Source organism: Pristis pectinata, chromosome 1 (assembly GCF_009764475.1).
Source record: "Pristis pectinata isolate sPriPec2 chromosome 1, sPriPec2.1.pri, whole genome shotgun sequence".
NCBI classification, from domain to species: Eukaryota; Metazoa; Chordata; class Chondrichthyes; order Rhinopristiformes; family Pristidae; genus Pristis; species Pristis pectinata.
Genome location: NC_067405.1, coordinates 80,925,685 through 80,950,760, shown reverse-complemented (window position 1 = coordinate 80,950,760; position 25,076 = coordinate 80,925,685). Strand labels below are relative to the sequence as shown.

Sequence of the window (25,076 nt, the reverse complement as noted above, 5' to 3'; positions counted from 1 at the left end):
AATCCCACGTGTCAATCCATGCCCCGAGTTGATCTGCCTTAACTGTCAGCCTTCAAACATTAAAGCGAATGAAGTTCAGCCTATCAGACCTTCCTTGCTCCCTGCCCTGCCAACTGGACCTGCTCACTTTAACCTCTATATTTGCTTCAACTTTCTCATCTGCCACACTAGTACATTAGGTCCCACCCACTACCCAACAAGCTTAAACCCTCCCGAGGAGCAGTCACAAATCTCTCCACAAGGATACTGGTCCCCCTCTAATTGAGATGCAACCCGTGGATTAATTTCAGTTAATATCAGTGAGTAAAGGAAACCTACCTCCAGCCTCTTGGGGGCAGAGGGCACAGGTGGCATGACTGAAGCAATGCTGGTACCTTTACCCTTCTTTATCAGTGAGATGAAAGCATCAAACAGGAACTGAAAGAGAGTTGATGAATGAGTGCATCCATGCTACTGTTTACAAACCAGGTGCATGTTTACACAGCAAGCACAAGTAATATTACCAGGATGCTGCCTGGATTAGAGAACATGACTTACAAGGAAAGGTGAGCGAGCTAGGGCTTTTCTCTTTGGAGTGACGCAGGATAACAGGCGACTTGATAGGGGTGTATAAGATTATGATTGGCATATATAGAGTGGATACCCAGTGCCTTTTCCCCAGAGCGGCAATGATCAATACCAGAGGCCATCAGTTTAAGGTCAGAGGAGGAAAGTTTAGGGGAAATGTCAGAAGGAGGTTATTTTTTTTTTTACACACAGAGAGTGGCAGGTGCCTGAAATGCACTGCCAGGAGTGGTCGTGGAGGCTGATACAATAGAGGCATTTAAAAGTCTCTTAGATAGGCACATGGATATACGAAAAATAAAGGTTTATGAGCTGTGTAGGAGGGAAGGGTTAGATTGATCAGGGAGTAGGTATTTATATAGGTCAGCAGAACATCGTGGGCCAAAGGGCCTGGACTATTCTAATTTCTATGACTAGGCAGGGAATGGAGGGATATGGAGCATGTGCAGGCAGCAGGGATTAGTTTAATATGACTCAAGAACATAGAACAGTACAGCACAGGAATAGGGTCTTCGGCCCACGATGTTGTGCTGAACTAATTAAGCTGAAAGCTGTTCCTGTGCTGTACTACTCCACGTTCTTTGCCCTATCTCCCATTTAGTTATAATCTGAAACACACACTCAGTCTCAAAACTCTGAATCCAGTAAGCAATTTTATGTGAAAGGTTTAATAAGAACCCAAGGGGCAAATCATTTTTATATATTTTTTTTACACATAGTGGGTGGTAGATATATGGAACCAGCTGCCAAAGGAAGTGGTTGAGGCAGGTACATTAGATACATTTAAGTAGTATGTGGACAGGTATATGGATGACAAGAGTTTAGAGGGATATGGGCCAAGTGCTGGGAAATAGGATTTGCTTGAATATACATCTTGGTCAGCATGGACACATATAGGCCGAAGGGCTGTTTTCCATGGTGTAGAACTCTAGGACTCTAATTTTCCCTGGCCTCCTTGTTACAATGAAACAAAAATATTTTATGTACCTCAGTATCTGTTGGTCCTCCCTTTGCCTCTGGATGGAACTGTGCGGTAAAGATCGGTTTGCTCTCATGAACGATTCCCTGCAACACAAGAATTAAACTTAATGCTTCCCATTTATGAGACTCACATTTCCAGTAGTGGGTACACGTTACATAATTTCCTCAGTTCCCTGTACTTCGCACCACACGTTGAGAGACACCTCCCTCCCCATCTCTAGAACATCACAGCCCCAGAGTTGGCCATTCCTTTCAAAGAGTCGGCACAGGATTGGAGGGAGGGCTGTTCAGCTCCTCCCAATTCCTTCCTTGTCCACATTCCTCCATACACTTTCGTTCCTTCGACTATTCATCCAATTCCCATTCAAAAGATGCCATTGAACCTTTGTCCACCAACGTTTTAGGCAGTTCATTCCAGGTCACTACTCATTCCATGAAAAAGACACATCTCTGCTCTGGTCCCTTTGGCTTATATCTTTATTTTCAAGTTAACATCCCTCCACACAGTGAAAAATGTAGTTTTCCTACATTTGCACCATCAAAACCCTTCCATCAACACTGCTGTATCTCCTCTTTGGTTCGCCTGATCTCTACACATCCCTATTCCAAGTAAACCTCACCTGTCCCTCTCAGCAGTTCTTCAAGTGTGTCTCCAACAGATGAAAACCCATACTCCAAACAAAGAGTTAAAAGTGTAAACACTCTTACATTTAGAGTCATAGAGTCAAACAGCAATTCAGCACAGATCCAGGTCCTTTGGCCCATCATGTCAACCACATTGTCCACCCAGCTAGTCCTAATCTCCTGTGTTTGGCCCATATCCCTCCAGGTCCCTCGCCTCCATGTACCTTTCCAAGTGCTACTTAAATGACACCATTGTACCTGCCTTAACCACTTCCTCTGGCAGCTTGTTCCATATACTCGCCACCGTCTGTGTGAAAAGGTTGCCCCGCAGGTCCTTTTTAAATCTTTCCCTTCTCACCCTAACTCTATGCTCCCTAGATTTAGACTCCTCTACCCTGGGGAAAAGACTGTTATTTTCCATCATATCTATGCCACTCATAATTTTAGACACTTCTATACAGTCGCCCCTCATTCACCTACATTCCAAGGAATAAAGACCTAGCCTGGCCAACCTCTCCCTATAACTCAGGCTCTCTAGTCCTGGCAACTTATTTTCTATAACAGGATGACCAAAACTGTGCACAGTACTCCTAGTCCAGCTTCACCAATGAACAGCAACATAACATCCCAACTCCTATACTCAATACCCTGACTGATGAAGGCCAGCATGCTAGATGCTTTTTTCACCATCCTGTCTACCTGTGATGCCGCTTTCAACAAATTATGCACTTGTACTCCTACGTCCCTCTGTTTCATTACACTCCCTAGTGTCCTACAAGACCTACGCTGGTTTGACTTTCCAAAACGCATCAACTCACACTTATCTGTATTGAAATCCATTTGCCACTCCTCGACCCACTTCCCTAACTGATCAAGATCCCCTGTACTCTACAATAACCTTCTTCACATCAACAATACGTACTAATTCCATGTCATCTGCAAACTTACTGATCAAGCCTTGTGTATTTGCATCCAAATCATTTATATAAATAACGAATAACAAGGGTCCCAACACTGACCCCTGCAGCACACCACTAGTCACCGGCCTCCATTCTGAGAAACAACCTTCAACCACCACCCTCTGCTTCCTACCTCTAAGCCAATTTTGATTCCACCTAACTAGCTCTTCCTGGGTTTCAGAGGACATAACCTTGCAGACCAGCCTACCATATGGAACCTTGTCAAAAGCCTTGCTAAGGTCCAAATGGACAACATCCACTACCCTACCTCATCTACCTTTATGGTTAGCTCTTCAAAAACTCGAAAAGATTCATCAAGCATGGCTTTCCACACACAAAGCCAAGGTGACTCCTCCTAATCAGACTCTGTCTATCCAAATGCTGGTCAATCCTGTTCCTCAGTAACTTCCCCACTACTGACATTAGGCTCACTGGCCTGTAGTTCCCTGGCTTGTTCTTGCTACCTTTCTTAAACAATGGAACATTAACCACCTTCCAGTCTTTGGGAACTTCACCAGTGGCTAGCAATGATGCAAAAGTCTCCACAAGGGATCTGCAATTTCTCCTTAGCCTCCCACACAGTCCTAGGATGAATTCAGTCATGCCCTGGGAATTTATCCACCTTAAGGATGCAAATGCCTCCTCCATGATAATACAAATGTTCTCCAAAGCACCTCCACTGGTTTCCCTTGAGCAATCATGATTTTCTTCTCCGTAAACACCAAGGAGAAATACTTGTTAAAAATCCTACCCATCTCCTGTGGCTCAAGACATAAGCGGCCCTGCTGATCTCTAAGGGGACCTACTCTCTCCCTGGCCACCCTTTTACTCTTTATATAGCTATAGAACCTCTTAGGATTTTCCTTAACTTTACCAGCCAGATGCATCTCATACCCTCTCTTTGCCCTCCTGATTTTCCTCTTAAGAGTATTCTGAATCTTTTATAGTCATCAAGGGATTCACTCGACCCAGACCTCCTAAACACAATGTATGCTTCCTTTTTCTTGACTAGAGCCTCATTATCCCTTGTTAACCAAGGTTCCCTAAATGTGCTGGGTTTACCCTTCACCCTAACAGGAACATGCTGCTCCTGGACTCTTGATATCAGACTCTTAAAAGCCTCCCACTTGCCATCATTCCCTTCCCTTCAAACAGTCTCACCCAATCGACCTCTACTAGATCCTGCCTAATTCCCCCAAGATTATCCCTGCTCCAGTTTAGGACCCCAACCTGTGGACCTATCCTATCCTTTTCCATCATTATCTTAAAACTAATAGAATTATGGTCACTAGAGCCACAGTGCTCCCTGACGGCCACTTCAGTTACTTGCCCTGCCTTGTTACCCGAGAGAAGGTCCAGTATTGCATTCTCCCAAGTTGGTCTCTCATTATTATTGACTCAGGAAACTTTCCTGGATACATTTCACAAATTCCACCCCATTCAGGTCCTTAACACTCTGGGTAGTCCAGTCAGTACTGGGAAATTAAAATCTTCCACTAATACAACCTTACTATTCTTACAACTATTCTTAGAATTTCTCTACATAAGTCCCCATCAGAATCTTTGGACAAGGTCCCGCATGGTCAGATGGTCTGGAAGGTTAGATCACATGGGATCCAGGGTGAGCTGGTCAATTGGATATAACATTGGCTTGGAGGAAGGAGTCAGAAGATGGTAGTTGAAGGGTTGTTTTTCAGACTGGAGGCCTGTGACCAGTGGTGTGCCGCAAGGATTGTGCTGGGTCCTCTGTTGTGATCTCTATTCATAGATGAGAATGTTGTTGGTATGATTAGTAAGTTTGCAGATGACACTAAAATTGGTGGTATAGTGAACAGTGATGGTGGTTGTCTAAGAATGACAAAAGATCTAGATCAACTGGGAAAGTGGGCAAAGGAATGGCAGATGGAATTTAACCCAGACAAGTGCAAAGTGATGCATTTTGAAAAGTTAAACCAAGGCAGGGCATACACAGTGAATGACGGAGACTTGTGGGTACAAGTGTAAAGTTCCCCAAAAGTGGCAACACAGGTACACAGAGTGGTGAAGGTGGTGTATGACACACTTGCCTTCATTAGTCAGAGCACTGAGTACAAGAGTTCAGGCATCATATTACAGCTATACAAGGTGTTGGCGAGATTGCTCTTGTCACCCTACTATAGGAACGATGTGATTAAGCTAGAGAAGGTACAGAAAAGATTCACAAGGATGTTGCCAAGATGGGAGGGCTTGAGCTATAAGGAGAGACTGCATAGGCTGGGACTGTTTTCCCTAGAGTGAAGAATGGTGAGGGGTGACGTTATAGAGGTATATAACATCATGAAGGACAAATATTAGGTAGATAATCACAGTCTTTTTCCTAGGGTAGGGGAGTCTAAAACTAGAGGGCATAGGTTTAAAGTGAGAGGGGAAAGATTTAAAGGGGGCCTGAGGGCCAACTTTTTCCACACAGAGGACGGTGTGTATATGGAACGAGCAGTCAGAGGAAGTAGCAGAGGCAGGTACAATTACAACATTTGAAAGACATTTGAACAGGTACATGGATGGGAAAGGTTCAGAGGGACACAGGCCAAATACAGGCAAATGGGACAAGTTCAGGTAGGCAAACTGGTCGGCATGGATTAGTTGGGCCTGTAAGCCCTATCAAGTTGCATCAAACTTTCCTTTTGTTTATGCTTCATATCGCTTGAAATAAAGGCCCATGTCCCTTTAGCTATACCTACACACCAAACAGTTTGTTTTTGATACTCTGAGACCATCTGATTTCTTCCAACTGCAACATTTTGTTGTCTCATCTGTATTCTTCCTTCTAAAGTAGATAACCTTTCATTTTCCCCTTAGTATTACTCCATCTGTTAACTTCCTGCCCATTCACTTGACCTATCAATATCCCTTTGCAGACTCTACATGCTCCTCACAATTAACAATCGCCTGTTTTTGTTTCAGCAAACTTGGCTATAGGACACTGGCTTCCTTCATCCAGGTCATTAATATAGACGGTAAATTATTGAGGTCCCAGCACTGACCCCTGCATCACCAGCTCAAAACTGACCCATTCTTTTCTTCCTTAATCTTTTGTCTTAAACAAACTATACTCCACACCATACATTACCTCAATACCATACAAGCAAACTGTGTGACACATTCTTGAAGACTTTCAAAGTTCAAGTACATAATTTTCTTATTCCTATTCTGCAAAAATATCTCTAACAAATTTATCAAGCAGTATCTTTCATAAATCCATGTTGATTATTATTTTAAAATAATCAGGTTATTATTTTATGTCTCCTCTGTCCCTCCCTTCAAAGTAGATTCCAGCCTTTTCCCTGCTACTGCTCTCCCTCTCCTTTCTTAAATAGTGGAATTACTTCTGCTACCTTTCAATCTGTTCAAGAATCTATGGAATTTAAGATGACAACCAATGGATCCACAATCTTCAAAACCCTGGATGCAGGTCATCAGGTTCTGGGATTTACTGTCCTTCAGTCCCATTGATTTCTCCAGTATTAGTTTTTTTTTTGTTTTTAGTCTCCTCATTCACTCCAGGCCTGTTGTTCTCCAGTATTTCTAGGAGCATTCTGTGCATTTTCCATGAAGACAGATGTCAACTATTTGTTTATTTGTTTGTCATTTCCTTACACCTCAATATAATTTCTGTCTCAGTGTGCAAAGGACCCACGCTGTCAATCTTTTCTCATTTACGTACCTGTAGAAGCTCTTACAGCCTGCTCCTCCTGCTAGACTACTCTCATCTATTTTCCCTATCATCATCCTCTGATGAATTCTGGAATTTTTCCCCTCCTCTGGCTCAAAGCCTTGGCAATGTTACAAGCATTTTCCTAAGTTCGATATATTTTTTAACTTTTCTTAGCTATGGGTGCATGCCTTCTCCATTCAGTATTGAAGCCTTAGAAGAGTTATAAGTTACTTGTAAACTGTATATTAACTCTTCAAATACTAGCTATTAGTTTACTGTCACACCTTTCAGTGTTGTTTCCCAGTCTACCATAGCCATCTCACATCTTCACAGTTTACTCAGTCAAAATCAGACTGATCTAAATCACTTCCAATTTTCATACAAAATACTCTTAGTTTATGATTACTGTTCTCAAAAAAAGCCCTTTAATTGCCACTTTCTCAATAAACTTTTTCGTTATCATGCAATAATGTCAAGCAGCTTTGAGTGAGTAACTGGCAGAACATTTTTGTGGATAGTACAGACAGCAGCCACAGGAGAATTAATGTTTAGGGTGGTTGATGGATGCCAATCACAGGGTTGCTTTGGCCTGAATGCCGTTGAACTTCTTGTGTGTCACTGAAGTTACAGTTATCTGGGCGAGTGGAGAATATTCCATCGTTCTCCTGACTTGTTCCTTGTAGATAATGAAAATGACAAAGGATGGCAGGGTGTGCATCACACCAAGGGTGTCAGTCACACCGAGGGTAAAGTGAATGCCGAGGGTGATCACACCAATGGTGTCGTCGCACCGAGGGTGCCGATCACACTGAGGGTACAGTTTACTCCTCCTGGCTGCCTCTGCCATCCATCGAGATCATGGCTGATCAAACAACGCCACCATTTTCCTGCACCGTCCTCATATCCTTTGATTCCTCCTATTTCCAGAAATCTATCAAGTTGTATTTCGAATGCGATTAATGAGTGAGCCTCCACGGGCAGAGAATTCCAAGGATTGCCTGTGCTTTTGGGGAACAGATTTTCCCTCGCCTCAGTCCTGAAATAGCCTTCCCCTTACTGTGAGATAATGATCCCTGGTGAGTGCAGAGGAGAGATCATCCCTGCACCCAGGATGTCGTGATGTCCAGACCAGCAGAGGGGAATGATATACTGTAAATATCACATTATATAACAGTAATACAACACCTTCTGCACATGGGAATTTACTCTTTCCTTGTGTTTGTTTACCTCATTGGTGCCATCATTGGCATTAACGAACATGGGCTTCCATCCATCCGGAAGTGTGGAACTATCAATGGCGTATCCGTGGTTCTGGGCTGTGATGAATGCCTGGCCATTCATTACATTCAGCACAGGCTGGTTCTGTCCTCTGTGGAAAGGAACCAACAGTTTGATGAGCAGGCACTTAAAGTAAAAGCCATCAGTAAACTCAAGCACTTCACCACAACAGTATTTTCTAATGAGAGTCAAGTGAAAGCAGCATGGAACAACTGCCCATGGCCAGTGGGTGAATGCACGGAGCTGCCAGCAGGTCACTAAAGAAGATGGTATCAGCCATATACCAGTCCATAAACCAAGGGGGGACCTGATAGAGGTGTATAAGATGATGAGAGGTATTGATAGGGTAGATAGTCAGAGGCTTTTCCCCAAGGCTGAATTGGTGGCCACGAGAGGACATAGGTTTAAGGTGCTGGGGAGTAGATATAGAGGAGATGTCAGGGGTAAGTTTTTTTATTCAGAGAGTGGTGATTGTGTGGAATGGGCTGCCGGAAACGGTGGTGGAGGCGGATACAATAGGGTCTTTCAAGAGACTGTTAGATAGGTACATGGAGCTGAGTAAAATAGAGGGCTATGGGTAAACCTAGTAATTTCTAGGGTAGGGACATGTTTGGCACAGCTTTGTGGGCCGAAGGGCCTGAATTGTGCTGTAGTTTTTCTATGTTCTAAGCACTCTTTGTGTGAAAAATTTTACTCCTCAGATCCCCTTTAAACTTCCTCCCTCTCACCTTAAACCTATGCCCTCTAGTTGTAGGCACCCTACCGTGGGAAACAGACACTGGCTATCTACCCTATCTATGCCTCTCATGATTTTATACACCTCTATCGTGTCATCTCTCAGCCTCCTCCATTCCAGGGAAAACAAACCCAGCCTATCCAATCTCTCCTTATAATTCAAGATCTCTAATCCTTGTGAACTTTTTGCAAACTCTCTAACTTATCACATCCTTCCTCTAGTGTGGTGACCAGAACTGCACACAATACTCCGTGAAGCCTAACCAACATCTCGTACAGTTGTAACATGACATCCAAACTTGTGTACTCAATGGCTTGGCCAATGAAGGCAAGCATGGCCTATGGCTTTCTCACCACCCTGTCCAGCTCCCTTTTAAACTCTCCTACCAAGTCTGCCTTCAGTACTCCCGAGATATGCACCCCAGATAGCAATACTCACTATGGAAAGAGATTTTTCTTTATGTCACTTATGGTTGTTTTACTAACTGCCTTCATTCTCTGTCCCCTAGTTCTTCACCCTCACCAATGAGAATGGTTTTTAAATCAATCTATTCTGCCTGCACCCTTCACAATTTTATACACCTCTGCCAGATCCCTTCACAACCCACTCTTTCTAAAGGGGTATAATCTCAGCTTCTGCAGTCTCTATGTGTATATTAAAAGGGTAGCAAGGGGAAACAGCAGGTCCCTTTAAGGATCAACATGGTAACCTACATGTGGAGCCATAGGAAATGGGCGAGGTCTTCAATGAATACCTTTCGTTAGTATTTACTGTGGAGAAGGTCATGGAAGTCATGAGTTCAGGGTAGAGAATAGTGATATAGTGATATTCTGGACCAAATAAAAATGACAAAGGAGGTGGCATTGGAGTCCTGAAACGCATAAAGGTGGATAAATCCCCAGGGTCTGACCAGGTGTATCCTAGGATGGTATGGGAAACAAGGGAGGAAATTGCAGGAACCCTGGCAGTGATATTTATATCATTGTTCACCATGGCTGAGGTACCAGAAGAGTGGAGGGTGCCTAATGTTGTGCTTTATTTAAGAAGGGAAGCCAGGGAACCACGGGAACCACAGGCCAATGAGCCAAACATCAGTGGTGGGAAAATTATTGAAAGGGATTCTGAGAGCAGGATTTATTTGAATTTGGATAGGCAAGGACTGATTAGGGATAGTCAGCTTGGCTTTGTGCATGGAAAATCATGTGTCACAAATTTGATTGAGCTTTCTTTAAAGAGGTGACTAAGAGGACTGATGAGGTTGTGGACTTTAGCAAGGCTTTCGACAAAGTCCCCCATGATAGGTTGGTCGGAGCATTAGATCACATGGAATCCAGGGTGATCTAGCCAATTGGATACAAAATTGGCTTGATAGAAGGAGTCAGAGGGTGGAAATGAGGGTTTTTTTTTCCAGATTGGAGGCCTGTGACCAGTGGCGTGCCACAGAGATCGGTGCTGGGTCCTCTGCTGATATCTATATTAAAAATTTGAAAGAGAATATATGTGGCATGACCAGTAAGTTTGCAGATGACACCAAAATTGGTGGTATAGTGGACAGTGAAGAAGTTTTCTAAGTTTACAACAGGATATTGATCAACTGGGAAAGTGGACAAGGGAATGGCAGATAGAATTTAACACTGGCAAGTATGAAGTGATGCATTTTGAGAAGTTAAACCAGGGCGGAACTTGTATAGTAAATGGCAGGGCCTTGGGAAGTGTTGTAGAACAGAGAGACCTAGGGGTAAAAGAATATAGTTCCCTAAAAGTGGTGTAACAGGTAGACAAGGTAGTAAAGGTATGGCATGCTTGCCTTCATCGGACAGGGCACTGAGTACATGAGTTGGGACATCATGTTACAGTGGTACAAAACATTGGTTTGGCCACACCTAGAATAGGTGCAGTTCTGGTTGCCACACTATAGGAAGGATGTGGTTAAGCTAGGAAGGGTACAGAAAAAATTCGCTAGGATCTTACCAAGACAGGAGGGCTTGAGTAATGAGGAGAGGTCAGACAGACTGGGACTGTTTGCATAGGCTGGAGCACAAACTGTGCCCTCTCTATTCTTGTGAGCCTTTTAGAATAGCTTCTACTGCTTTATCTCATCTGCCCGTTGCCTTTCTCTGTGCAATAAACTACATTACTCTGCAGAACCATCCAGGCAATCTATATCAAGATGGAGTCGAAACCTTACATAATATACCCTCTTCAGGTACTTTTCTCTTACCAGACAAGGACTGCACAGGGAGGGCTCAGGCTGGAACAGTGTTAGCTTCATTGGCATTGCCCAAATTCAGGGAATGCCTTGCCTCAGGCAGGACAGCCTCTCCACCAGAGAGAGGTGAGCCCCCACTGCCCACCTACCCCACTGCTCCACAGAAGACCAAGGATGAGCTCTTGGGATTAGGTGTGGAACCGGGCTGAGGCTCTGTGGAGGTAGAGTGCCACCCGACCACCTACCCGACAGAAATCCTCCAGTGATGCACCACCACAAGGAGGTGGGGAACCTGGAACCGCTAGAATGAGCCGCAGTTTCCGATGTGGAACAGACAGGGGTTCTGTAGGGACAGAGAGCTTACACTTGTCTCCTTCAAGGGACAGATGAGCAAGTCCGAGGCCAAGTATCACGGTGTGTGACTGGAGGCTGGGAGGTCAGACTGGGGCAAGGTACAAGGTTCTAGGTTCCTTCTCCAATGAGCTCCAGTAAACCAGTGGTTTGTTGTAAAATTCTGTCAGTTTTCATCGTTGGTATCTTATTTTTGGCTCAAAAACATCAGATTTATTCACTTTACTCTCAGGGTTACACAAACACTATACTGCCACATCCTACTAAAAACATACACAGAAACAAAACAGGAAAGTAGAGAGACTTCGGCAGTTACTACACAAGAGAGGAGTTCAGTACCTGTTTCCCATGGGCAGTTTGTAGCAGTTGGCACCGACAGCCAGTGCAGTCAGCTGGTTCCCCATACAGATCCCAAATATCGGCTCCGGTCGATTGCTCTTAATCACCTAAATAAAAACCGACACAGAACCTTCCAGAACCTGACCACGTCACTCAAACCCACACCCCCGTACAATGCAGAAAAATGACCACAATCAACATTTAAATAACTCCAGATAACTTTAAAACAACATTTCTGTAGAAAAGGACAAGGCCGCACCTTATGCAAGTTTTGGACCAGCTGTCCTGCTAATGTGGGATCTCCTGGGCCATTGGATAGAAAGAGTCCATCGTACTCCATGTTAATAAAATCATAATTCCACGGAACCAAGTGTAATTCAACTCCTCTCTGGGAAAGCAAAATTCATCATTTATTATTGGACTTCTCAGACAAAGTGCTCTCTGAAAAATGCTATAAACACTTAAGGCTTGGCTTGACATTAACAATCACTACCCTTCAGCCTAGCCACTGGAGTAGTGGGAGAGAGGCCGATGTCAAATGACCTCAACTCTCCAAGACATTGCAGCGAATCCTTCAGCAATCCCACCGCCTCACCACTCCCAGCCCAAGCCTCAAGGATAGGTACCAGAGATTATAAAACATCTCAAGAAAGCTAACCCAGCAGAAGTCAGCACTGAGACACACCGGGCAGACCTAAAGCCCCTCCACTTTGAAATCACATTCATTGAGGAGATTCTCCCTAAAGCATTGGAGGCTGAGGGGAGACCTGAAAGAGTTTTTTTTTAAACTTATGGGGGCCATATATAGGGTAGCTTTTCCTCTGGTGTTTGACATTTCTATCCTGGGGAAAAGATTCTAAGGTTAGAGGGGGTAAGTTTAAAGGCAACATGAGGGGCAAGTGTTTTTATGCAGAGAGTGGTAGGTGCCTGGAAGGTTACCAGGGGTAGTAATGGAAGCAGGCAGTTTGGTGCAGTTTAAGAGGCTTTTAGATAGACACATGAATATGCAGAGAATGGAAGGATGTGGATGATACACAGGAAGAGGACATTTAGTATCAACTGGCATCAAGATGGGCACAACATCACGGGCCGAATGGCCTGTCCCGTGCTGTACTGTTCTATGCTTAATTCTGAATTGTGCAGGAATTCTGATGCAATCTCTGCAGTCAATGGGTCAACACATAAACATAAACTGACATTCCATGCCTAGAGACAGGCATTGGAGCTCATTTACAATCCTCCCAAAAGAAGCCAATAATGTCGGAGTGGAAATGGGGGACTCCAGACAGAAACAAATTGTCATTAGTTGTAGGAACTTTAACACAATTGTAGGACAATTTCAGTAAGCACTCTGGTGTCTACCCCATAAAGAGCTGGAATCTGCTCAAAAAGATTCCAGATGGCCCCCGCACATAGAAGCAATGGTTGGAACAATTACCAATTGGGCAAGATTGAAAGATAGTTTATGTATAAATACCTTCACAAGAAGTCGAATGATGTTGTGTTTTATACCACAGTCCACTGCAACAACTTTGATTGGATTCCCTTTGCCATAGATTTTTATTTCCTGTTGAAGGACAGAGAGGTGAAACACATTGCACGTCACCACAAAACACTCACTCACAAAAGTTGAGCCCTCACATCCTGCAACTGCAGCACATTCATCAACACAGCCTTACAGCACTGCGGATTGCACAAGGATAGCAGCATTGTAAAGCACCAGCTTTATACCATTTTCTCAAGGGCAACTAGGGATGGACAATGACCTCATCCTCCCAGGAAAAAGACATGCTGATTAATCTGTTCCAGAAACAGAGGAAACCATGGTAATTCCCAAGAGCGATGTCGCAGTTTTCAGCTGAGGTTCTTTGAGGATGCACAGGAGATTTCTCAGTTCCACAGCACAATCAGGGATCTCCCCAGACCTGAGATACAGAAACTTCCACTTCCCAGAACAGTGAATTTAAACTGTACAAAGTTGTCAACATGGCATTCAGGGTAATCATCAAATGCGTATTTAGAAACTTACTTTGGTTGATATTTCTGCCATTAGGTTTCGCAGATTGGGATCCACAAATTCTACTGGATCACCTTCAAACTCAATTTTACCGAGAATTGTTCCCTGTGAAGATTTATTTTAAAAATTACATTAAATAGGCTTTTTAAATAACTGGAAACAAATTGTAATTAGTTGTAGAAACTTTAACACAGCCACCTTGATACTTACCTTATCCCGGACAATCTTCGTAAGCATTCTGGTGTCTACCCCATAAAGGGCTGGGATCTGCTCAAAAAGAAAGCACCATAAAGCATCAAGTCATCAGATTCCTCCTGACACCAGAAACAACAGCCAGTTTTCAGCTCAAGCTGCACCTCCTTTCCAATTGCAACTCTGCCCCTCAAAGTCTCAACTGAATATGCCAACCACTGCAGTACCACTGGCACCAGCCAGAATGATGCAGTTCTTGCACTGCAGAGCACCAAGCATCATCCTGAAACTTATGGCAACAATCTAAGCTTTACCCAGTTGCAAACTTTAAACACCCAGTTCAGCCATTGTGCAATAAACCAGGCAGATCCAGATGAGCTCAGATACCCGGGGCCTGTTGTGGTGTGGACGGACTAACCCAGACCAGGATGACCTCGGACCCAGACTGGCCCAGGTGTGGACAGACCAGCCCAGACCAGAATGATCTCAGGCCCCAAAGCCCACTCTATCATCAGCTCCCTTCACACCTTGGCTCCTGTGACCAACTCACCAAAACAGGGAAGTAAGACGCGATTCAGAAATGCAAAAGGAAAAACTTCCAAAACTCAGGACCTAGGTTCCCACACCCGGTCATATCCGGATTGCGCCACTTCCAAAGAACAGCCAGGCTTCTACATACACCTCTGACTACTCACAGACAAACACAGAATGCTAATGAACCCCAGAGAACCAGCAGCTGGAGGCCTGGCACCTGGTGGTCTCCCTTCCTCTTGGATTGGGAGAGGGTCAGTGGGGGGTGGTGCTGGATAATCCCCGTTTCTGCTCATCAGTAGCAGAGTCAGGGTTAGAAGTAAAACCTCCCAACAAGAGTGAGGCCCTCCTGTCCAAAGGACAGAAGGCACGGCAAGTTGATTGGAACCTTGGATCTACACCACAGCAAGACAAGGTTGGGAATGAGAAACGTACCTTTTCTTCATGTAGCCACTCGCCAAGTGATTTAACAGAGTTCCAATGGCTGTATTCATGGCTGTAATCCTGCACAAGTAATCCAGAAACCTGGTGATCCCAGAACAAGAGATTAGTCCAATCATGCAATGCTTATGTGATTGTAGCAATCTGAGAGAAAGCACAACCCCTATCCCACCCCCAGCCCCACCCCTCATCCTCCCCCGACACTCCCATCCCTGAACCCCACCCCATTGACATTTGTAGGAGAATGGATGAGAATCCTGCAACATGAGTTTAGGGAGAGAGCTAGCTGCTTAAAGAGCAGGACCTCAAAGATTATTCCTGGTCTCCTGAGCTGGTGAGTACAGGAATAGAAGGATGGGTCAGATTAATGCACGGCTGAAGGGGTGATGCAGGAGGATGGACTACAGGATCCTGGACCATTGGGGCCGTTTCTGGGGAAGGTGGGACCTATACAAGAGGAAGGGGTTGCCCTTTAAGTGGAATGGGAACAACATCCTAGCAGGAAGGTTTGCTAAAACTTTGAGGAAGGTGCAAACTGAGCTGGCAGAAGAATGGGGCTCAGAGTAGATGTTCAGATGGAGAGAAACCGTCACCTAGAGGAGGAATAGTAAGCCCACTAGGCACAACAAGTGAGTATATGCACATGAGGGGAATACAAAGATAAATTGCATCTAAAGTAAATGCAAGGAGTATCACTAGTAAGGTAGATGAACTCAAAGATTTAATTAATAGTGTTGTCATCACTGAGACATGGTTGAAAGTTGGGCAGGACTGCAAACGCAGTGTCCAGGCATACAAAATATTCAGATGAGACAGGAGGGGATGTAAAAGAGGAGATGGCATTGCACTGTTAGTCAAAGATTTCAATACTTCAGTTTGAGGGAGAATATCCTAGAAGGCTCCTCAAATGAGGCCAGATGGGTAGAGATTAGAAACAAAAGACTGTCATCACTTTGCTGGGGTTGTGTTACAGACCTCCCAACAGTCAAATGGAGACACAGAGTAGCTAATATATAGACATATAGACAGACAGATATCAGAGAGAGGTGATAAATAGGGTTATTATATCAGGGGATTTTAGTTTCCCAAATATTAACTGGAATTGCCTTAGCTCTGCTGGGGTGGGGGGAGGGGTGGGAGGAAGGTGCGGGAGGAGGAGGAATTTTTGTGGTGTGTCCAGGAGAGCTTTTTAAACGCAGTATGTAGGTAGACCATCGAGGGAAGGAACATTACTGGACCCATCTTGGGGAATATAGCTGGTCAGATGGAGGGAGTGTCAGTGGGGGTACATTTTTGAGATAGTGGCCAATATCCATATATTTAGAGGTGGTTATGGAAAGAGATAGGGATGGACTAGTAATAAAAGGTCTTAAGCTGTGGTAAGGCAAAAGTAAGACAGGTAGACTGGGAGCATCTGCTTGTAGGTGAATCTACATAGTGGGAAGCACTCACAGGAGTTCAAGGCTGTAAGGTTAAAAGCCAGGAGTAACAAGTACAGGGAACCCTGGATGTCGAGGGTTGGATAACGAGGAAAAAAAAAAGGAAGCACGCAGCAGGTTTGGAGAACTAAAGATGGGGGAGACCCATCAAGAGTATAAAGTGTAGTAGATTATTAAAAAGGAAATCAGAAAGGCAAAAAGGGATCATAAAACATCACTGGCAGACAGGATTCAGGTAAATCCGAAGGCATTTTATAAAGTATATTGAGGACAAAAGAATAACTGGGGAAAGAGTAGGGCTCATTAGGGACAATAGCAGTAAACTGTGTGTGGAGCCAGAAGATACAGGTGAGATCCTAAATGAATACTTTTCATCAGTATTTACAAAGGAGGCCAACTTTGTAGTTGGAGAACTCAGTGAAGGGGAAAGGTGAAATTCTCATGCCAGTCTCCATAAATAAAGAGGAGGTAATCAATGCCTTAAGCACATATAAAAGTGGATCAATCAACTGTGCTGGATAAGATTTATCCCAGGAGGCAAGGGGAGAGATTGCTGGGGCTCTGGCTGAGATTTTTAAGGACAAACTACATCACCTCATCTTCGCTGGACATGCGAGGTTCCAAATGACTGGAGAACAAATGTGGTCTCCCTTTTCAAGAAGGGTAGCAGGGAAAAGCAGCTAATTACAGATCTGTGAGCCTAACAGTAGTAGGGAAGTTATTGGAATAAATTCTGAGGGACTGGATTAATGATCACTTGGAAAAGCAGGGACCAATCAAAGATAGCCAGCATGGTTTTGTCAAGAGCAGATCTAGTCAGACTAATCAGATTGAATTTTTTGAGGTGGTAACAGTGTACATTGTCAAGGGCAGTGTACTAGATGTAGTTTATATGAACTTCAGTAAGGCCATCAACAATGGTCCAAAATATTTGGGCACACGGGATCCAAAATTGGCTTGGAAATAGGAGATAGAGGGTGAAAATGAGGGTTGTTATTGTGGTTGGATGCCTATAACTAGTAGTGTTCAACAGGGATCAGTGGTGGGACGCTTGCTGCTTGTAACATACGTGAATGATTTGAATATGGATACAGGTGGCAAGATCAGTAAATCTGCAGATGACATGAAGATTGGTAGAGTTGTTGACAGTGTGGAGGGTAGTCTTAAGCTACAGGGTGATATCAATGTGTTGGTGAAATGGGCTGAGAAATGGTAGATGGAGTTTAATCCAGACAAACGTAAGGTGATACATTCTGGGAATACTAATGAGGCTTGGACATACACTATGAATAGGAAGATCCTAGGGAGTATTGAGGAACAGAGGGACCTTGGTGTGCAAGTCCATAGATCCTTGAAGGTGGCAGCACAGGTAGACAACATGGTAAATGCAACATATGGGATACTGGCCTCCATTAGTGGGGGCAATGAATACAGGAACAGGAAGGTCATGCTCCAACTTTATAGAACATTAGTCAGACCTCAGCTGGAGTACTGTGTGCAGTTGTTGTCACTGCACTATAGGAAGGACATGATGGCGCTAAAGAGAAGGCAGAGGAAATTCACCAAGCCGTTGCCTGGGACGGAGCAGTTCAGTTATGTGGAGAGACCGGAGAAGCTGGGTCTGTTCTCCCTGGAACAGAGGAGGTTAAGGGACATGATCGAAGTATGTAAAATTATGAGGGGTATCGATAGGGAAGACTGCAGGAATCTTTTCCCCTTAGAGATGAATAAAACTGGAGGGCATAGATTTAGGGTATGGCGTATGAGATTTAGAGGGGATCTGAGGGGAACCTTTTTCACTCAGGAGTGGTGAGTACTTGGAACACACTGCTGGAGACAGTGATGGAAGCAAAATCACTGACAGTGTTTAAGCAGTGACGAACACTGAACTTACCTAGGCATAGAAGGCTCTGGGCCAAGTGCTGGAAGATGGGATTAATACAGGTGGGTGCCCACTGGTCAGTTTGGATGCAGTGGGCTGAGTGGCCTGTTTCCATGTTGTACGACTCTACAACAATCCCATCCCACATTCCGACCCTTATTCCTCATCCCCTGGCCCCACCTCTCATCCAGCCACCACCACACACCACATCCCAACCCCATACACCCCAGCACAGACTAGAAACTGGTCAGCTTTGAACCGACAAGCAAAGAAACATGCAAATCAGGGGCAGGTGTAGACCACTGAGCTCAAGCCTACCCTGCTATTTAATAAAATCAGCTTTCACTCATAATTCAACCCAGGTATTAGACCGGTAAACTTCTCTGAACAGTTCTCTGTGCATTAACATCCAATTTAAAAAAGGCTGTGAGGAGGTAAGCGTTTATTAGTTTCAGATTGGCCATACTGGCATGGAGGGAAAGGAACGACTTATAAAGGCTGTGATCTATAGTGGTGCTGCCATATTGAGAAGGGCTGTTTTGAGGTCAAGTGCAGTGCTTAAGGTCAAAGTCCAAAGGTTTTGACAAGTGAGGCTTCGCCAAGGCTGAGCAGTCACAAGGTAAGGTCTTTCCTTAAGCCAGTTGTAACTTGAGGAATAGATTAATGGCAGTCAGTGGAGTGGTATGCTCCTCCTGTGAGATGTGGGAGATATGGGTGCAGTCAAATATCCCTGATGACTTATATCTGCAGAATGTGCGTCCTGCTGCAGCTCCTCTCAGACCACATGGATCTGTTGGAGTGGCAGTTGGACTCACTGAGGAGCACACAGGAGGCAGACAACATTATAAATAGGGGTTTCAGGGAAGTGGCCACACCCACAGGTTCAACGAGGATGACGACCAGGAAGGGCAGGCAGGTAATGCAGGAGTCCCCTGTGGCTATTCCCCTCTCTAACAGTACACCACTTTGGATACTGTTGAGGAGATAGCCTCTCAGGGAAAAGCAACAGCAGCAGCCAGATCAGAGGCACGACAATTGGCTCTGTTGCATAGTAGGGAAGGTCAAAGCCTAGTGAGCAGTGTGATGGGGGACTCTATAGTCACAGACACAGACAGGTGTTTCTGTGCCTATGAGCGTATTGCCTCCCAGGTCCCAGGGTCAAGGATGTCTCTGGACGAGCACAGGACACTGTGAAAGGGGAGGGTGAGCAGCCAGAGGTCGTGCTCCATATTGGTACTAACAATACTGGCAGGAAGAGAGACAAGGTCCTGCAAACAGAATTTAGGGAGTTATATAGAAGATTAAAAAGCAGGACCTCTAGGGTTGTAATCTCAGGGTTGTGCCACATACCAATAAGGCAAATAGTTGTAAGATGGTATAGCTGAATGTGTGGCTAAGGAGCTGGTGCAGAAGGGAGGGCTTCAGGTATGTGGATCATTGGGCTCTCTTCCAGGGCAGGTGGGACCTGTACAGGAGGGACAGGTTGAACCTAAACTGGAGGGGAACCAATATCCTCACAGGGAGGTTCTCTAGTGCTACTCAGGAGTGTTAAAACTTGTGTGGCAGGAAACCAGAGCAGTAGGTCAGCAAGTGGAGGGGTTGAGGGGAAGGTAATCTAATTGAAAGAACAGTCAGTGCCAGGTTAATGATCATAGTGGGAATGATGGTCTTCAGTGTATTTATTTCAATGCAAGGAGTATAATAGGCAAGGCAGATGAGCTAAAAGCCTGGATTAGTGCATGGAACTACAGTGTTGTAGCCATAACAGAAATTTGGTTGGGAGAGGGACAGAACTGGCAGCTCAACATTCCAGGGTTTAAATGTTTCCGATGTGACAGAGAGGGATGTAAAAGAGGTGGGGGAGTTGCATTACTAGAGTTCCATGAATGGAGGGCTCATCCATAGAGGCCCGATGGGTAGAACTCAGAAACAAGAGGTACAATTACTATGATGCGGTTATACTATGGGCCTCCCAGTAGCCAGCAGGAGTTAGGGGAACAGATATGCAGGCAGATCGTGAAAAGACGTGAAAACAACAAGGTTTTTGTAGTGGATGATTGTAACTTCGCCAATATTGAATGGGATTCCCTTCGTGCCAAAGGCTTAGATGGGGCGGAATTTGTAATGGTACTCCAAGAGGGTTTCTTTAAATTATATGTAGATTAACCAACTAGGGCTGGGGCTGTACTTGACCTTATATTGGGGAATTGAGGCTGGCTATCTGATCGAAGTTTCAGTGGGGGTGTATTCTGGGAACAGTGACATAATTCTGTATGTTTTAAGATAGTTATGGATAAGGATAAGACTGATCCTCAGGTACGAGATGCCTGGTTGGGGAAGGCTAATTACGACAGTATTGGGCAGGAACTGGGGAAGGTAGATTAGGGTGGCTGTTTAAGGGTAAATCCACATCTGACATGTGGGAGTCCTTAAAGGCCAGTTGATTAAAATTCAGGACCAAAATATTCCCATGAGGATATCAGATAAGGATGGCATGGTTCTGGAACCTTGGGTGACAAGACACATTGTAAGTTTAGTGAAAAAGATAAAGAAAGCATCTGCAAACTGCAATCAGACAAGGCACTTGGGGAATACAAAGGAAGCAGGAAAGAGCTTAAAGAAGAAAGCAGGAGAGCTAAAAGGGAAGGGGCCATGAAATGTCCTTGGCAATTAGAATTAAGGAGAACTCCAGGGGTAATTTATTTGGAAAAACAATACTCTTTGCCACTTACTTAACTGATCTATGTGCTTCTAAAGTCCGATTATGTCCTCTTCCCAACTTACTTTCCTACCTATCCTTGTGCCATCAGCAGGTATAGCAACAATAATATTGGTGCCTTATTCAAGTCATTTATAGGTTGTACAAAGTTGAGGCCAGCACCAATCCTTGTGACAAACCATATACCACTCCTTGCCAATCGGAGTAAGATTCACTTATGCTCATTCTCAGTTTACTGTTGGCCACCTGGTTGCCTGCTCCTGCTACCTTCGCCTCCTATACCAAGAACTTTTTTTTTCTCAAAACCACGTTGAGTTTACATTACCTTGAACTTTTCCAAGAGCCTGCCGTAACGCCTTTAATAATAGCTCTGAACATTTTGCACGTGGCAGATGTTCAGCCAACTGGCCCGTACTTTTCTGCTTCTGTTTTACTCCCATTTTGCTACTTTCCAATCTAATGGAACTGAATCTAGGGGATTTCGGAAAATTCAAACCAATTCAACTACTATCTCAATGGCCACTTTGATTAAGAGTCGAGAGTGGTCCATTAAGAACCAGAGACTTATTAGTCTGCAGCTGCAACAATTTCTATCCTCTATAGTGAAGACTGATGCAAAATACCTGTTTAATTCATCTGCCATCTCCTTCTTTCTCATTATTAATTCCCCAGTCTTCACAAAGGTCCCTTTGTTCCTCAATAGTCCCTAGGGCCCTACCACTCATGGTTTTATATCCTACCCTGGTGAGACTCCCTCAAAATGCATCATCTCACACTTATCCAGATTAAATTCCATCTGCTATTGCCCTACCCAATTTGCCAAACTGATCAGTATCATTCTGCAGCCAAAGACAACTCTCTACACTACCTACAATACCACTTATTTTTGAGTCATCAACAAAATTACTAGTCATAACTTCAACAATCATATCTAAATTGTTAACGTTTATAACAAACAACTTGGGGCCCATCACTGACCCATTTTGTACACCACTGATCACAGGATCCAATCATAAAAGCAACACTCCACCCTCACACTCTGTCTTCTATTACCAAACTAATTTTGGATCCAGGGCAAGTTGGATCCAATTTGTCAACTTGCCTTGGATCTCAAGGGCTCTAACATTGCGGACCAGCCTTCCGTGTGGGACCATGTCAGAGTTCATACTGAAGTCCATGTAAAATGCATCTACTGTACGGTCCTCATCAATGCATTTAGTTACCTCTTCAAAAAACTCCCCCAGAATTTTCTCTAATAATTTCCCTACCACTGACACAAGGCTCAATCACCTGTAGTTACCCAAGTTATCCCTACTGCATCTCCATACTGGTGATCTTGAATTTTAGGGGCCGACACTGACTGACTCTATCCGTTCCCTTGGCACGAATAAAACTCCCGGAAGTGATGGCTTACCGGCATAGTTGTACTTGGCTCTGTGGGACTGGATGGGCCCAGACCTGCTGGAACTCTACAACGCTATGCTTCTGGCTAGCAGAATGTCAGACTCCATTACCCTCATTAACAAGTAGAAGGGAGAGGAAGAGGACATTAGGAGTTGGAGACCCACTTCATGTGGACTACAAGAGCCTCTCCAAGGCCATCACCAACTGGGTCAAGTCTGCCCTGGGATAGGTGATCCACCCAGACCAAACCTGTGCTGTACCTGGCAGGAAAACCTGTGACAGTCTTGCGCTGCTCAGAGGTACTATCGCCTATGTCAGCTTGGACCAGGAGAAGGCCTTCGACAGGATATTGAACACATACATGCTGGATGTGCTCTCCAAAATAGGTTTTGGGGAGGAAGCCAGAAATTGGATCCAACTGCTCTATGCAGATATCCATAGTGCAGTCCAAATGGGAGACAGATAGTCTCCCCATCAAGTCTGGCAGGGCTGTCCATTCTCCAGTCTTGTTTGTGTGCTGCATTAAACCCTTTGCCGAATCCATCAGGAAGGATGAGAGGATAAGACGTGTGACATTGCCAGGCAGTGGAGGCACACAAGTCAAAACCTCCCTGTACATGGATGAGGTCGCCATCTTCTGCTCAGTCCCACGGTCAATTGGCAGATTGATTAGCATCTGAGACCAGTTCGAGCTGGCACTGGCGGCCAGAGTTAACCGCAGGAAGAGCGAGGTCATGCTCTTCGGTAACTGGCCTGACCGATCCAACATCCTCTTCACTGTCAGGTCTGATTACCTGAAGGTGCTGGGGATCAGGCTCGGAGGGGCTGAGGCATGTAACAAGAATTGGCTGGAGCAGATTGGGAAGGTAAAACAAACCTTGGGTTTGTGGAAACAGCACTCTCTGTCAATAACTGGGAAGAACTTGGTTATCAGGTGTGATGTGCTCTCAGGGCTGCTGTACTTGGGACAAGTGTGGCCTGGTTCCTCGCCCCTCAGCCTCGGTAATCACCCGAGACGTATTCCAGTTTATCTGGGGGTCCAAGACGGAGCAAGTCCGATGGGTTATGCTCCATCTTGGATCCCCCAGATAAACTAGAAGCTGCAGAAGTCCCCTGAGAATGGAGGCTAAAGTGTACCCAACGTTGCCCTCATTCTGATAACCACCTTTGTGTGTGGCTGTATCAGCCAGTGTGTGGATCCAAACACATGGGCACCAAGTGTCACTACATGCTGAGGTTTGACCTGTCCCCGGTGGTGCGGAAGATAGGGCTGGCCCCTCTACCGTGCAACGTCCCAGTCAGTTGGACGTTGCCACACTACCTGTCCTTTGTGGAAGAGTTCTTCCAAGCAAACATCACAAGTCCATCAAACAGTGGTCAGCGCGGAATGCACTGCAGACACTGTGGGACAGGGACACTATGGATTCTGTGGGTTTGTTCCCTGAGCAAACTGCCCAAGCATATGGCAGAATGCCCCATCGCCAGATCTGTCCAATAAGTACCAACACCTCGCTTGGCTGGCAGTGAGAAGTACCCTCACAGTCAGAGCCTTCCTCTACAGACGACACCACCCCCAATGCACGCTGCCCTCAGGAAGGCTGCACGGAGAGAGGAAATAGTCACACACCTCTTTGCGGACTGTGGATTTGCAAAGAGGGTGTGGAGACGGATGCAAGGGTCCGTGTCCCAGTTCATCCCTAGCAGTTGCGTAACAGAGGACTCTCTGATATACAGGCTGTTCCCTGGGACACACACCGAGACAGATATCAAGTGCTGCTGGAAGGTTATCAACTCAGTGAAAGATGCCCTTTGGTCTGCCCAAAACTCATTGGTCTTCCAGCACAGCAAGATGTCTGTAAGGGAACGCTGCAGACTGACACAGTCTAGGCTGCAGGATTACGTGCTGGAGGATGCACTGAAGCTGGGTGCAGCCAATGCTAAGGCTCTGTGGGGAAGGACCACAGTCTAGGCCTCTTCTGCCACTGCACATGGAGGGGCAGAGTTGGGTGGGGAAGCCCCTCGAACAATAGAAGGGGTATTACCACAGGGAGTCACATTAGTGGCAATAGTGCTATGTTTGTGCATTTTTTTATTCTCTTCAAGTTTTACACTACTGAATGTAACAATCATGAATGTTAAGCTTTTGTATTTTGCACTGTTTTCTTCCTTTGTATATATTTCGTATTATGAATAAAGCTTACTTAATGCTGGCCTTAGCAACAATGACCAAATCCCAAAAGTAAATAAATTAAAAATATAGTCCCACCCCCAGCCACCCATCCTGAACCCCCACCACGGCATCTACCTGGGCAACCAATAAAGATGCAACACCTGTTGTTTTTACCCTCTTCCACTGGCCAGCCCCAATCACTGTTCATGGAAGCAGTCATTTCATGCAGTCCTTTCAACCTTGGACAACCTTCTCTTGCAACAGTGGAGCCTCCTTTAAATTGGGAACATCAACAGCCCAGCTTGTGATCCTTCTGCCCCATTTCCACATAGAATTCTGGCTCCATACTGTCCCAATGAATCTTAAACACCAGAAACAGCTCCTCCTATGGCACATTGCAACCTTACAGACTGAACACTATGTTCTTGTCAATTCTGGTCACCCCATTACAGGAAGAAAATGGAAGCTTTGGAGAGGGTGCAGAGGAGGTTTACCAGAATGCTGCCGGGATTAGAGGACAGGTACTGTAAGGAGAGATTGGACAAA

At 45.0% G+C, this 25,076-nt stretch overlaps 1 protein-coding gene across 2 annotated transcripts in view; it reads right to left on the bottom strand.

Moving 5' to 3' along the window:
- The window catches only part of cps1 (carbamoyl-phosphate synthase 1, mitochondrial), a 188,653-nt gene that overhangs the window by 121,293 nt on the left and 42,284 nt on the right, over positions 1–25,076 (bottom strand). For both annotated transcript variants that reach the window (XM_052043652.1, XM_052043728.1), the window contains exons 4-12: positions 14,911–15,000; positions 13,963–14,019; positions 13,765–13,857; positions 13,213–13,302; positions 11,995–12,123; positions 11,736–11,842; positions 8,050–8,191; positions 1,552–1,629; positions 319–417 (exon numbers count right to left, since the gene is read on the bottom strand). In XM_052043652.1, coding sequence (XP_051899612.1) covers positions 319–417; positions 1,552–1,629; positions 8,050–8,191; positions 11,736–11,842; positions 11,995–12,123; positions 13,213–13,302; positions 13,765–13,857; positions 13,963–14,019; positions 14,911–15,000 — 885 coding nt within the window. The remainder of the gene's footprint in view (positions 1–318; positions 418–1,551; positions 1,630–8,049; positions 8,192–11,735; positions 11,843–11,994; positions 12,124–13,212; positions 13,303–13,764; positions 13,858–13,962; positions 14,020–14,910; positions 15,001–25,076) is intronic.